General features: G+C 34.9%; 1 protein-coding gene across 1 annotated transcript in view; it reads left to right on the plus strand.

Annotated features, from left to right (window-relative positions):
• Positions 1 to 13,571, plus strand: part of EFCAB11 (EF-hand calcium binding domain 11) — a 56,612-nt gene extending 43,041 nt beyond the window's left edge. The window contains 1 exon segment of the mRNA XM_032111707.1: positions 12,539 to 13,571. Coding sequence (XP_031967598.1) covers positions 12,539 to 12,638 — 100 coding nt within the window. The 3' untranslated portion in view covers positions 12,639 to 13,571.
• The last annotated feature ends 247 nt before the right edge of the window (positions 13,572 to 13,818 follow it).

The raw sequence follows: 13,818 nt of genomic DNA on the forward strand, positions 1-13,818 counted from the left end.
AACATGCATTACTTTCTTGGTCTCTTAGACATTTACAATTCTGTCTTACTGAAAATAAATTACACTTTGGTCCTTATGCTTTTTAAGTGCTTTGGAAATTTTTACATCACTTCTTAATATTTTGGGGTTTTTCCTGAGGGTTTCTAAAATATGTTGTTCTCATTTGTAGCTTTTTTTTTTTTTTTTTTTAACAGTTAGATTAATCGTCACTGGCCTGGAATATCTGGATTCGTGTAAGACAGGCAGTGCCACTACATTTAGAAGAAACAGTGAATTCTCTTCTACTCAGATATTTTTATACACTTTATTATTTTTGTAGCTGAGTCATTTTCAGAACAAATAGGGGTAATACAAAAGTGTGATTCTATTGTTCTTCATTGGCTCCTATTACAGCAAGCAAAACCTTGCTACATTTTTGTGAATTTGTTTCAAACTGCTGTGTTGTTATTATTACTACAAAAGAACTAGTTACTGAGATTAAGATCAAAAAAAGTACGTTTTGTACTCAATAGCAACAGGTGATGCTTTGGATTTTAGGCACATTTTCAGCATTCAGCTGCTTTAACTATTCTCCCTCAAATCTCTATTGACAGCACAAAATAAGTTTTGTCCTTAATGGGACAGAGCTGCAGGTTCTCAGTTGATCCTTTAGGTATTCTGCTCCTGGATTATTGGACACCTTAAAGATAATGACAAAGACATAACATTTGGCTCAGTATTTCATAGTAGCCAGTGCAGAAGATGAAAGCAGATTTGATGTGCTTATAGTTGCAGAGGAAATACGCTGCTGTGTTCTGTACTATTTTGAGTTTCCCAAGGGCTAATGGCTTCATGCCCAAGATATTGCATTGCTGTAGTCCAGCTGAAAGGTGACAAAAGCCTGTTCTACAGAGGCCAAATCACCAACAGTAAAGATGGGATGAATTCCTGTACCTGTTTCATTGTCAGAAAGAGATGTCCAGGATCAGTTCTAAATTACAGACTGCCTTGTTTAAATGGAGTTGTGTAATATCAGCCAGTAGGTACTGTGCCACAAGCTCAAGTACTTCTTCAGCTACCAGGTGTGACTTATCTTTTCCTCAGTTTCTGCTTCCACTTTCTGCTTTTCATCCATGAGCTCAAGTACTGAGGCCGTCTACATAGTGTTTTCAGTGGAGTTCATGACACCTTTCTAGTTCTTTCAGTCTGTGTCTGTATTTTAAATAAGTTTGAAGAAAAAGGGAACCATGAGGAACATTTTTCTACTTCTCCTCTCTGGTTAGGACTCTCTTGAAATAAACTGTTTCAAAATAATCAGCCTCTTTTACATGCCATTCGTAGTTCATTGGCTATGTCAAATGCTGTAGAGAGGCTGGAAAAAAAGGAGCGGGGAAGACTCCAATGCTCATAATGTGGATTGTCTAACAGTGACAGTAATGCCCTTTCTATCCCATGTCCTGAAATAAGTTCAGGTCATGACAGGTGATTGGTAGTACCCAGCTGAAAGTGTAGGCAACAAGAATATGATAATCGAGATCTAGCAAGAATATATTTTGAATGCGATGTTGGGTTCAGATGTGTGCTTATAGTGCTGTCTTAACTTGTGAAGTTCTAAGCATAAACTCTGCTGCAACATGGCAGCTGCACAGCAATAAGCAGATGTGCATTTGAAAGCATGAGAACCAAGCAGGCTGTTCACGAAAGATAAACACTTAAGAGAGGACATTTGTCACTTCTTTCCAAGTTTGCACCATGGGTTTGCAGCCTTGGACAGATAGGAGAGCTCAATTCACCACCTCTTAGCTTATTCATGTGCCCATGACCTTCAATACTCAAATTTAGTCTTTTTATAAAAACAGAATCCTGTGTCCCAGAGTATCTACTTTGTCCCTTCTAGAACATTGTCTCAAGAATGACTTAGAGGAATGAGTATTGGAACACTATCAGGCCTCTGTTCTTTTCCAGAGTACGCATTTTATTGGAATCTTTTCAGATCTGATTCTACCTAGCTTATAAGATCTGAGAGTACATCTTTAAATAATAAGAAAAACATTAAATACATATATGTGTATGGGTTTTTTCCTCCAGTCTAGAAGTTAGCTAGAGAATAGTATTCTTTTTAAATACTAGAATAAAAAAACATTAAGATATGAAGGAGGAAAAAATTATACACTGAATTTAGTTGCTTGATGATGTTTAACTATTTGCACTTCTCCAAGGAACATGGGGAGATTGCAGGTGATCAGCCACTTAAACTGGAGCTTTAGGTGGGTACATGCCCTCCTCTGCATCTACAAAAGCTGGGTGAGCAAGGTAAACAACTGTCACATAGTGGACCCTTGGCTCAGCAAAGTGATGTCTAATGAGCAGTCTGAAAGATCTGGCAGCAGTGGAAAGCAGGGTGACCATTTGCCACTTGGAGTTTAAGGAAGTTTTAAACTAAGTTCCAATTTAGACAGCACTTCAATGTACTAATCTACTCATCTATTTTTGATTAGGTTTTTTCATGTTTTTTCTTATAGGTATGAGCTCATTTCCTTCCCAGGTTTTGTCTGTTGTATTTTATAGTTCCTTGTTAAATGTGACCTCAAGCTTGACTGGCACTTTTAGGCAACAGCAGTAGATGAATACTAATGATAAAAATAGTTAAATATGTAAACCATGAAGTAAAGCATTTCATTTTTTCAAATAAATCTATTCAGAAGAGATAAAAGGATGAAAAATATTAAATGCTTTATAGATATCTAAAGATTTTGTTTTTCAATTCCCTCTTTTCTTCCTCATCAGGCAAGTTAGTACCATGGAACAAATAGTCAGTCTCTGAATCAGCCTCAGGGCTTTTACTGAGTAATTAGAAGCTCTAAAGTTAGTTAGGCATCTAGTTCTCAGCAAGTATGATGATTTTAAAGCAGTTACACTTAGTGAAATGGGAAGAGCTGAGGAATTCTATGATCTTTTGACGTAAGTATAGTGAATGAGATTTTTTAAAATATATTTGCTTGAATATTTGTACATTACAGGCTATATAGTTTAACTTGTTTTTCCCTAAACATTTTGGGTTTATTCTTTATTTTATCTCTTCTTAACCTTTGTTTCTGGTTCTTGTTCAATAGCTCTTTGATACTTTGATACAAGTAACAACTCTATGGAGCTACACTATGGTCGTGTCAGCAGTGCCTGATGGAAACAGGAATTTTTATTTCCAGATGATTTTTTGGCAGGTTAGGTTTCTGCATCACCTAATATTTTAAGTACTCTTTTTAAAGAACAGATACCAGGACTGAAGGCAGTATTCCAGTGTTGGTGTTATACAGGGCATTTTGCATCTGCAGCATAAATACCACTTCTCCCTTATTTGTGAATAAGGTTCACTCTTTATGTCGACAGATTCTTAAAAGCTTGTTTTTCCAGAAAGATTCCAGAGCTCTGTATGGTCACCTTTCTATGATTAACCTCCCACTGGGGACACATTTCTTTTTCCTAGGCTTCTAGTTTTGACTCTGCAAAAAGTGTTTTGTTTGAACAGGCAAACTTAATGCACAATTCAGCCCATTGTATCCATGTACCTTGCCTTCCACATTACATACTATTGCATCATTCTCTGACTAATCCATAAAAAATAAAATTTTTTATAATATGATATAGCATTTTATCATTATATAGTTATTATATGCTATATTACACATTAAATACTGCCTAGTAATAATTAGAGAGTGTATTATAGATTATGTGGTACATAAAATTATATTATTAGATATTAATATAATACATATATTATTAGTTCTACTTAATTCCAAATCAGTGATTAAAACATTTGTTAATGATATTGTTCCAACAATTGCTCATTAAATAAATCCACCACAAGCACACATGTTTGGTGGTGGTTGCAAATGGCAATTCTTTCTTGAGCTCTGAAAGGCATTTCTTATTTTACCTATAAAATCTGGAGATCCTTGTAGATTTCAGTACATCCGGTCTAAGGGTCAGATTAAGAACAAGTAGTAAACAAGACTCACATAAGCAAGGGTTGTTTATATTCAAAGGTGAATAGTTTTTCCTAAGTGAAACAGAACAGGAAGATGTGAGAAGACAAACTGCAATGGGCAGTTGCACAACCAAACAATTAAAAGTGAGGCAGAAAACAGACATAGAGGCTCAGAGGTTCTTCCATGGAGTTTTCCTTGTCATTAGAAAAAGAAGGCAGACGTGATTGAGTGGAGGGGATCTGGGATAGTTTGGTCACTGAGAAGCATTCACAGACAGAAACTGATGAGTTACTCTACCCAAGTACCACTACTGGCACAATGGGATCAACCACGGCATCGGTGATAAGGAATTCAGAAAATAGAACCAGTCAAGAAAGAAGGGACAAAATTTGGCAGGTCTAGGGTGTCCAAGACTATTTCCATTGTTCAGAGAGAAGAAATTCAGGGAAAGTACACATCAACGGATAAAGTATATTGCAGGTAGAAAATAGGGCATCAAGAAGAAAGTGTATTACAGTTACTGAGAGCAGTAGTCAGGCAGCACACATAAAAAAAGAAGGACAGTATTTATTACAGAGAAGAAACAACTGAAGGTAGTATATATTGTTGGTAGAGTTCTCCCCTCTGTTAGTAATTCATTTGTTGTCCACTTTTGAAAATAATTGGAAAACAACTGAATGGCATTGAAGGTAAAGGGAAGTGCATTTCTATATTAAAAGTACAATTTAAATGCTTCCTGATGCTTGTCTACCTAGCTGAAAATTCTGACTGCCATTACTCTGATAGCATGTCCTGTTTCAAGAAGCAAAAACGGGGGGATTTCATAATTTTTCCGTGTTTACTAAAGATTGGAATGGGTTTTCTCAACATTTAGGTTTTTAAAGAAGTGAAATTAATATACACATTGGTAACAACACAGCTGTGAAGCTCTGCAGGAATCCCATCAACAAGGAAGCAAGCAGGATGACTAGAAGAACCAGGTGGTTAATCAGAAGAGAAGGCAGCTTGTTGAAGAAGTTGTCAACCCTGAATCTTCAATGGGTGGGTCATTTTGTCATCAGCAGGGACTACTTACATTAAGTGTCATTTTTGCTCTCACTGCTCAATCAGTATGACAGCTTTGGTTCTAAATGCAGTGAAAGTCGTGGCCCTAATTTAAATTATTCCCTGATTATTTATTTAGAAATATCAAATAAATGGAAAAGCAGTAAAATTCAGATGTACTAGATATAATCAATTTTTAATTCTGGATGTAAACTTTATTCTTCAACCATTGAGATTATACATGTGGTCAATTTCTGCAGTCTCTAGCAATTGTTTTCAGGTTATTTGGTGGTGGTATTTGTTTTCTGAATAGTTTTCATGTCATGAGTTTCTTAGAGTAATTCAAAACTGAAATACAATATTTCAGGTCTGTGTCATCATTGTATAGTTTAATGTATATTCAAGTGATGTTTCTGTTTACTCTCTGGAATTGCATTGCAACAATATGGAATATTTTTATGAATCTGTTTGTTTCACAGGCTGCTGCTTTGAAAGTCTGAGAAAACGTTCTGATCTTTTGATTGCTGTTTCCATAAGCAGTTTGCATATGAGGTTAAAAACAACAGAGGTGTAGGGGGTGTAGGTTTCCAGTTGATATTATTTATTTTATAAAAAGTCAGTAAAGCAGTCATCTCTGACTCATGGCAGGCAGACAACATGTTATTCTACAGACATTTTGGCATTGTTCAAGTCACAAGGAATAAGTTAAAACAAGAACCAACAGTATAAGAGCCAAGTATCGTGTATCTGTATTACTCTGAAGCTTGGTGCATCAAGGAGAGCAGGGAGAGTGTTGTAGCAAGTGGCTCTATAGAGCAAATGAATATTGAAGAAAAGGATGTCAGTACAAGGGTTAAATAGAGTTTGCATACAGTAGACAAACATGATTTGGAAAATTTTATCACTGGGCCACATACAATAGATGATAAAGTTTTAACAGAAAAGCTGGTTTCCTTGGAAATTGAATCCAAACTTTCTGACTGAAGCAGAGGAAAGATAGTGTCAAAAATGTAGAGAAGCAGTAAAGGAAAATTGCTGAATCACAAGGTAAGTAGCATTTCTTCAGTACTTTAAGCTTCCTTGAAAACACAAGTTAGATCAAAATGTAACATAATTTGGAATTAGTGAAAAAGGCAGTGAGATTCTTAGGTCCTTTCTCCCTGTGAAATCACCATGGGTTTTCTGAGTAGGCTGCTCCCTATGACATTCAATTCAGATTGCATTAAATTATACAATGAGAAAAGTTATTTTAATGGAAAATGGGCTTTGGATTATCACAGACATATCAGAAGAGTGAAAGGGAGACATCATTATACTTGAAATTAAGCATTAAAGAACTATGACCAGAATCATATAATCACAGAATGGTTTGGGTTGAAAGGAACCTTAAAGATCATCTTGTGCTAACCCCTTGGACATGGGCAGGGACATCTTCCACTAGACCAGGTTGCTCAATGTCAAACCAACCAGGCCTTGAACATATCCAGAGATGCAACATCCACAACCTCCCTTGGCAACCTGTTCCAGTGTCTCGCCACCCTCACAGTAAAGAATTTCTTCCTTATATCTAAATTTCTCCTCTTTCAGTTTGAAACCATTACTACCTGTCCTATCACTATGGTTCCTGACACAGAGTTCACCTCTGGCTTCCCTGTAGGCCCCCTTCAGTACTGGAAGGTTGCTGTGAGGTCTCCACACAACCTCCTCTTCTCCAGGCTGAACAGCCCCAACTCTCCCAGCCTGTCTTCTTAGGGGAGGTGCTCCAGTCCTCTTATCAATTTCTCTGGACTTGATCCAACAGTTCCATGTCCTTCTTATTTGGGGGTACCAGAAGCAGAAACACTTGCAAAAAGGACTCCAGGCCTAAATCATCCATAGCATTTGAAATGTAGGAAATATTTAATGAGACAATAAAGGTATTGTGAGAGCAGCAAGGCAGTACTGCTGAATGGCTCACAGTACTCAAAAGCAGTTCAGATACAATCTAGCATGTTAATTCAGGAAACTGCACTCCTTAGCAGTTTCCTGAAATAATTTAAAGAAAATGCACAACTTTTCTTTACTCACAGTATACACCTAAATAATGAGATAGCAGGGAACCTGATTATTGTGGATTTTGGAGAGTTATGATAGAAATATTTATGAATGCTTAATCTCATTTACATGACTAGAATAAATAGTGAAAAAATTCTGCTATTCATGGCATGTCCTAAAACCAGGGAAATGTAAGTTGCAGGGAAATCATGATTTGAAGACCCAGCCTGTGTGCCTGGCATGCTTCTGTCTCTAAATCAGGAGGACTAGTATATAATATTACTGAGTCTTTCAGTGTGGAAGAAAAAATATGGACAATTAAGAAAATCACTGTAGTTCATGGACTATAGCAGAAATAATTTACTTATACATATGGTATATATCTCATTATACCTTCCCCTGCTTAAAAAGATAGTTGTTAAATAGCAAAGCTTAAAAGGCCATGTATTATGCCTTCACATGTAGGCATTTGATAAATTGCACTGTGTGTGGAAGGTAGGAGCCTCTGTAACTTGTTGTTTCTCACGATACCTCAGTTAACTAGAAACCAAAAGTTTTTAGAAACAAGCATCTAAAATTTCCTCAGATTTCAAACTCTATGACTTTTAAAGAGAAATGGTAACTTTTAGTGCTGTTTTACCCAAGTTTAAATGCATAGTTACTGGTTTTAAGTCATACATTAGAGAAGAATTTATTTGGAAAGTCAAGTAGCCATTTCTAGGACTTTTATAGTTTTTTTCTTTGTTTTTTTGGGTTTTTTTGAGCAGTAACCAAAATGAACCCCTCCTCATGTAGAAATGCTGTGAGAAGGAACCTGTACGTTTTCATTCTCAGTGGTATATCCATTATGTTATATTTGTCTTCCTGTATTTAATTTATATGATATATCTGACATTTTCTCCTCATTGGTCTCTATGAAAACTTCTGCCTGCATAAAACAGATTAAATGAAAACTCCCTTCCCAAGGTCAGCTTCAGTTTCTTTAAAGTCAAAGTGAGAACCATCTATCTTTAGTAGTAAAATTAATAATTGCTAAGAATGTTGGCATAGTGGAGAAATATAAGATAATTTGAAGTTACCTTCTTACTTATAAATATCTGGTGTATGGCTATGGCATCAGAGATCTGAGCACAGTTTAATTTATCCTGGCTCTTACTCAGCTTTACAGACTTGTCCTACTGAGCAAACCTGTTGAAAACCAACTCAATGGCAGTCTCTGCTGGCTCTGCAGTGCATTCACTACTCTCCTTTTTAAGTAATATAAAAGATTGCTTAATTCTCTGATTACCATTTAGGACAGATACTGAATTATCCAGATAAATACAGGGTAGAATTGCAATCTCTACTGTATATTTTGGCATGTTTTATACTGATATGGATTAATGAAAAAAATATTATTTACCAGATAAATACAGTCTATTTCTAACTGCATGACTACTTTAAGAGATAGGGCCTATGAGAGAGTCTTTCCATACAAAAAGAAGAAATATTATGGCCAAATTCTGTATTTATGCTTTTATTTCAGGAACCTCAATATCTGACTATATCTAAATTGTTGTGGGGTTAGTTGGAAAAAAGCTGAAGTGACTGATGAATATATGTAGCCGTTTATAAAATAAAAAAGCTAGGCTGTATTTTAATGTGTATTCCTTTCTAAGAAGTACTTATTTCAGTGAACTAATAAACATAAAACTTCAAAAGGCAGCTTATATTAAGCATCAGTCTTTCAGGTTATTCATTTACTCCATTCGGATTTATGGTTAAAATATTCCTGTCAGAAGTGTAAAGTACCATTTATTTAATCCAGTTTCCTATGAAAATACACTTAGGTGATTTTGGAAGACTTCAATTACCTAATTGTATAAGAGAATAATTTATATCTCACAGTCAGTAGCTTGAGATGCTGATTATTACTCAATTTTCAGTGAAAGATCAGACAACCTACCCGAGGCACTACATACCTTGAAATATCTCTTATATTTTGCTAAGAGTGTCAAATGAATAGTGACCTGTGAAATAAAGATCAATATGCCGTGACATAGTATTTTCATAATCACAAGTATGAATTCATCGTTTGCTTCAGCTAAATGAAAATAAAAATTTAACACTCCAAGGCTATCTCACTTTCAGATTACTTTTGGCAAGATTCCAAAAATCCGTAACTTTTAAATAGACGTAGCATTTCTTTAGATTACCACAGCTAAATACTTACCAGTTTATTTGTCATTTATTTACAACATATTTTGCTAATCTCTGCTGAAAGGCAGTTCAGAAAGTGACTCTTAATTCAGAGTCAGTTAGTGGCTTTCAGGGTGTTGAACAAATACCATGTAAAGTTGGGGGCCATCTTTCAAGAGCAGCTTCCAAACATTAAAGGTGTGATTTATGCCTGTAACTCAGATATTTTGGGTGAAATCTTTGGCTTCTGAAAATTAATAGCAAAGCTCCCAATAACTTCAGTTTAGCCAGATATCAGCATTAACTTCTAAAACACTCATTAAGTGATCTTCCAGCACTAAATTCTGAGAACTCATCATAATATTAAAAAACTCCAAATTTCGCTATTTGGTTATTATGCAATCTCTCACGCATTTAAATCTGTAATTTTTCTTTGAATGGTCTGAATTACTTGCAAATAGCATAGATTATAACAGTAATTACTGTCTGTAAAATATTTTTTTTGTTAAAAAGTTGCTCAGTGGTTGATCTTTAAACTAAGATCCGGTTTATGCACTCTTTGCTACATGGAGTCACTGAGAAGGGTACTTCAGCTATAAAGAGCATCAAATGACTTGCAGGTTCAAAAGAAATAAGAGGCAATACTTAATCATAGAGCAGGTGTTCACACCTTGGGCTTCACAACAGTTCAAAAAGCTGTTAGACAAATCCATGCCATAAATATACATCATCATGACATGCAGATATACATGTGTGGTTTAGAGACTGCTGAATGTGCCAAGGGAAGGTAAGTAAAGGAATTATCACTTCCTATGTCCCTTGGTAAGTTACCTTAATAGCCCATCAACCTCTTTTTTAAAAAACCCTCTTATTTAAGTTCAGAGTTTTCCTAGCTTTGGCTTCAATTTGCACCTATGTGTATGTCATTCCTTGTAAGCATAAAAAGGTATTCACTATCCAAAATACATTTCCTAGAGAAATATTTGTAGTCTTGATTTGAATGGATCAGTTCTCTAATCTCTTAATTATCTTTTTTTTTCCCCCCCACAGAGTATTTTAATGTCTTGTTATAAGGCATGCTAGGCATGTTTTTTGGAACTTGTATAGTTACTGTTAATTTTGTTTCTCAATTCTTTTAAGTTCCTCAGTATCCTTCTTGAAGTACAGGCACTAGAAAATAGACACAGTATTTCCTTCCTAATTTTCCTAACACTGTATTCTGAAATAAAATCTGTATTGCATTAGATTTAGATATTATCCTGCTTATACATTCAAGGATTGTACTCACACTCTTAGGTAAAGCATTGCAGTAAAAGATGATCTTCATTTGATTACTTTCTATGACTCCTCAGCCTTTTCAGTTCCTGCTTCCAGGACAGCATCTCCATCTTGTAATTATGACCTGCATTTATCCTTCACTCGTGAATAAGCTTACATTTCTTTGTATTATGATATGTGGTATTTAAAAGGATCCTTTTAATCAAGAAACTGTCTGGTCTATCTCCAGCTATCATGTTGTCCCTAAAGACTTGATTAAGGGTGACCATATCTCAAACGTGTCCTTACCTGAAAAGCAATAGATTGTCTTCATGTTTTAGTCTTACACCAGAGCCAAAAATGAGCTGAAGGAATTTAGTTTAGGCATTTCCATAATGTCAGGCTGTCATTTCATGTGTTTATGGGCATGTAAGGTTCATCATTGCACCATGAGGCTTGAACATTGTCTGATCAAGTCTACTTCACAAGAGGTTAATAGTTCATTGATAGTGAAATTAAGCACTAGTACAGGTTGCTTAGATGAGAGGAATCTTAGCAAACAATGTTAAAATTTCCAAAAAGTTTGGAAGTTGGTAGTCTGAGAGATTCTTGAAATAAATGAAGTTTAAAAATATTTATTGAAAGGGAGAAAAAAAATTTTTAATCTAAGTAGAACTTCTTCAGGGAAAAGGGAAGGACACAGTGCAAACTGAAGTTCTGTATTTGAGGCTGTTGTATATAGATTATTTTCCTTAACCTTTACTAGGTTTTTCTCAAGGGTGTTTTTAGAATAAGAGTCAAACAGGACATCCTATCCCTTTGTGTAAGACTTTCTTGAAAACTGAATTACCAAACAACTTCTTCACTATAGAATTTCTTTGAAATTTCCAGAGCATCCAAAGGATAACAGAATGTCCCTCTGCTAAAGAGCATGGACCATTTTGGAATTTTCAGTTTTGTCTATGTAGAAGTTACATCCCATTTTGCATGCTGCAAGGTGGCACAAATATTACCATTGAATGTTAATGGTGATGGCAAAGTTTGCAGCACTATAATTCCAGCAATCTTTTTGTCATCTGTAATTGTTGACAGTACTAATAAATTTTAAATTGAATTATTAATAAAATCAAATTGTTAATTAAATTAATTGAATTATTAATAATTAGATTAGGAATAAAGCTATGGTCTGGACATTGGTGTAAACCAATGAAATATTTTTCTAAATGATGAATGAATGTTGAAATCCAACAATTAATCAGTTTTTTAATTATTTAACTTTTGTTAAGTGCATTTCTAGTAAGAAAGCTATGGAGAACTAAGACAAATACTTTACAGAATACCATTAATATCATTTTGTCAGCCTAGTTTATCACTGCATCAAATAATTTTTCCAAGTGTATTCAATAAAACTTAGCCCTGTGTGTTAATGTCATTAATTGAATTGCTGTCTTCTACCAGCTTCTGTCTCAAAAAATAAATATTGACAGCTTTCACTTTTCAGAGACCTTTTTTGACTATTGGAATATTCACTTTAGGATATAATAACATACAAATTAGCTTATTTTTCTTACAGTCACAAGGAGCAGTTCTTCTGTTAACATAATCTTTGTTTCAACATAGGCTTGCAGCATGTGAAAGGTCATGGGGCACTCAGGGAAATTTTAAATGTCAACTTGCACTATCTTAAGGCCTAGAGGTCTTGGGTTGCATGTTGTACTATGAAACTTTGCCACAGGTGATTGAATTTGGGGAATTAGGCATGAGGTGTAGGATCTAAATTAGTGCTAAATTAGCACAGGTCATATTGTAATTAACTTTTAACTCCTGTTGAATATATATCATGATACTTGTTCTTCTTTTTAAAAAACTGAGCTCCTCATATAGATGCACTATAAAAAACAGTAGAAAACATTTTTTACTTCATTATTTCTTTGTACAGAATTCAAGTTTTAGGACTTGAGCTCTTCAGAAACAATATGGTGTTGGATATCTACAGCTAAGTATAATGTCTGTTTTACATAGTCTTTTGGGTTTTAAATACCAAATCTCTTCCCTTACAGAGAAGTCAATCAGGATTCTGATGGCTGCATCAGCTTCAAAGCGTTCGAATCTGCAATGAAGTACGGACGAGATGAAGTATCACCAATGTACTTTGCCTAAGGAATATTTTCTGGTAAAAAGACAAAGTGAAAACTTCAGATCTCAAGATATTTAAAAATCAATGAAACTTCATTTGTTCCAGCCAGCATTTTAAGAACTTTGACTGTAAGTGTAGCTCTGAAGAACAGCCTTTGAAGATTTGCTGTTGACAAGTTGGGTGTATTAATTTACATGTGTATATGTGTGTAGAATGCTTAAAATATTTGAAATCTCAATTGATTCATAATCACCCCACTTAGGAACTGTAACTCTGTACTTTCTCTTTTTGACTTCACAGACAAAAAAGGAGCAATTCTGATTTCCAGTTACTGTGAAATTTACTTGTTCACTTTTTCAACAGCCCTTTGTTGACAGACCAAAATATCTCACACATATAGAAACATGTAGATTAAATTCATTTACAGCAGATTTAAATGCCTGTTGGTTTTGGGTTTTTTATCAATAGTGTATTTGTCTTCCCTTTACTGTTTTACTTACATATATTGTTCTTTTTTATACATTGAACATTGCTTTTAATTTAACATTTAATAGTTAACTGGCTATATGATTTAGTTCTGAACAATTACCAAGAACTTTTTATGTAAGGAAGCAAGCATAAATACTCAGCTTTTAAAAAAAATTTTAATAAAGTTAAAAATAAAATTTTTAAATGTGCATCATGGACCTCAGTCTCGCAGGCTGAAAATTCTGTGTATTCAAACCTTCAGCTGACTTTTAGGCAAGAATTTGGAGATATACATATGTATATACACTAGCAAGATCACAGAACTTCCCAATAGTTGAGGGACAGTATAAGGTAGAAGCTGTCATTGTCTACAAAGTTGTCTTACCCTCTCTCTCTCTCTCTTTCTTGCTCTCTTTTGTCCAGTAACTGGGAGATGTTCTTACCTGCTGTAACTTTATATACATCCATCCAAGCTGTGCTATAATGAGAGAAATATTTTTTATTCAATTTATTTTATCTGTGATCACTTCCTACTGTCTTCTTGTGTTCATATTAATAGTGACAGAAAATAGGGATTTCATTATGGGCACTGTCTCTGATTATATGCCCCACTCCATGGCTTCATTTCTGTTTTCCTGCCAGTTTTTATGTTGCTTACAGTAGAGATTATTTTCTTTTTAAACTGTCCGGAAGCAATCCTCTCCTAAAGAGAGCCTAAAGACTGTAGCATATACT

Source organism: Corvus moneduloides, chromosome 6, assembly GCF_009650955.1.
Source record: "Corvus moneduloides isolate bCorMon1 chromosome 6, bCorMon1.pri, whole genome shotgun sequence".
NCBI classification, from domain to species: Eukaryota; Metazoa; Chordata; class Aves; order Passeriformes; family Corvidae; genus Corvus; species Corvus moneduloides.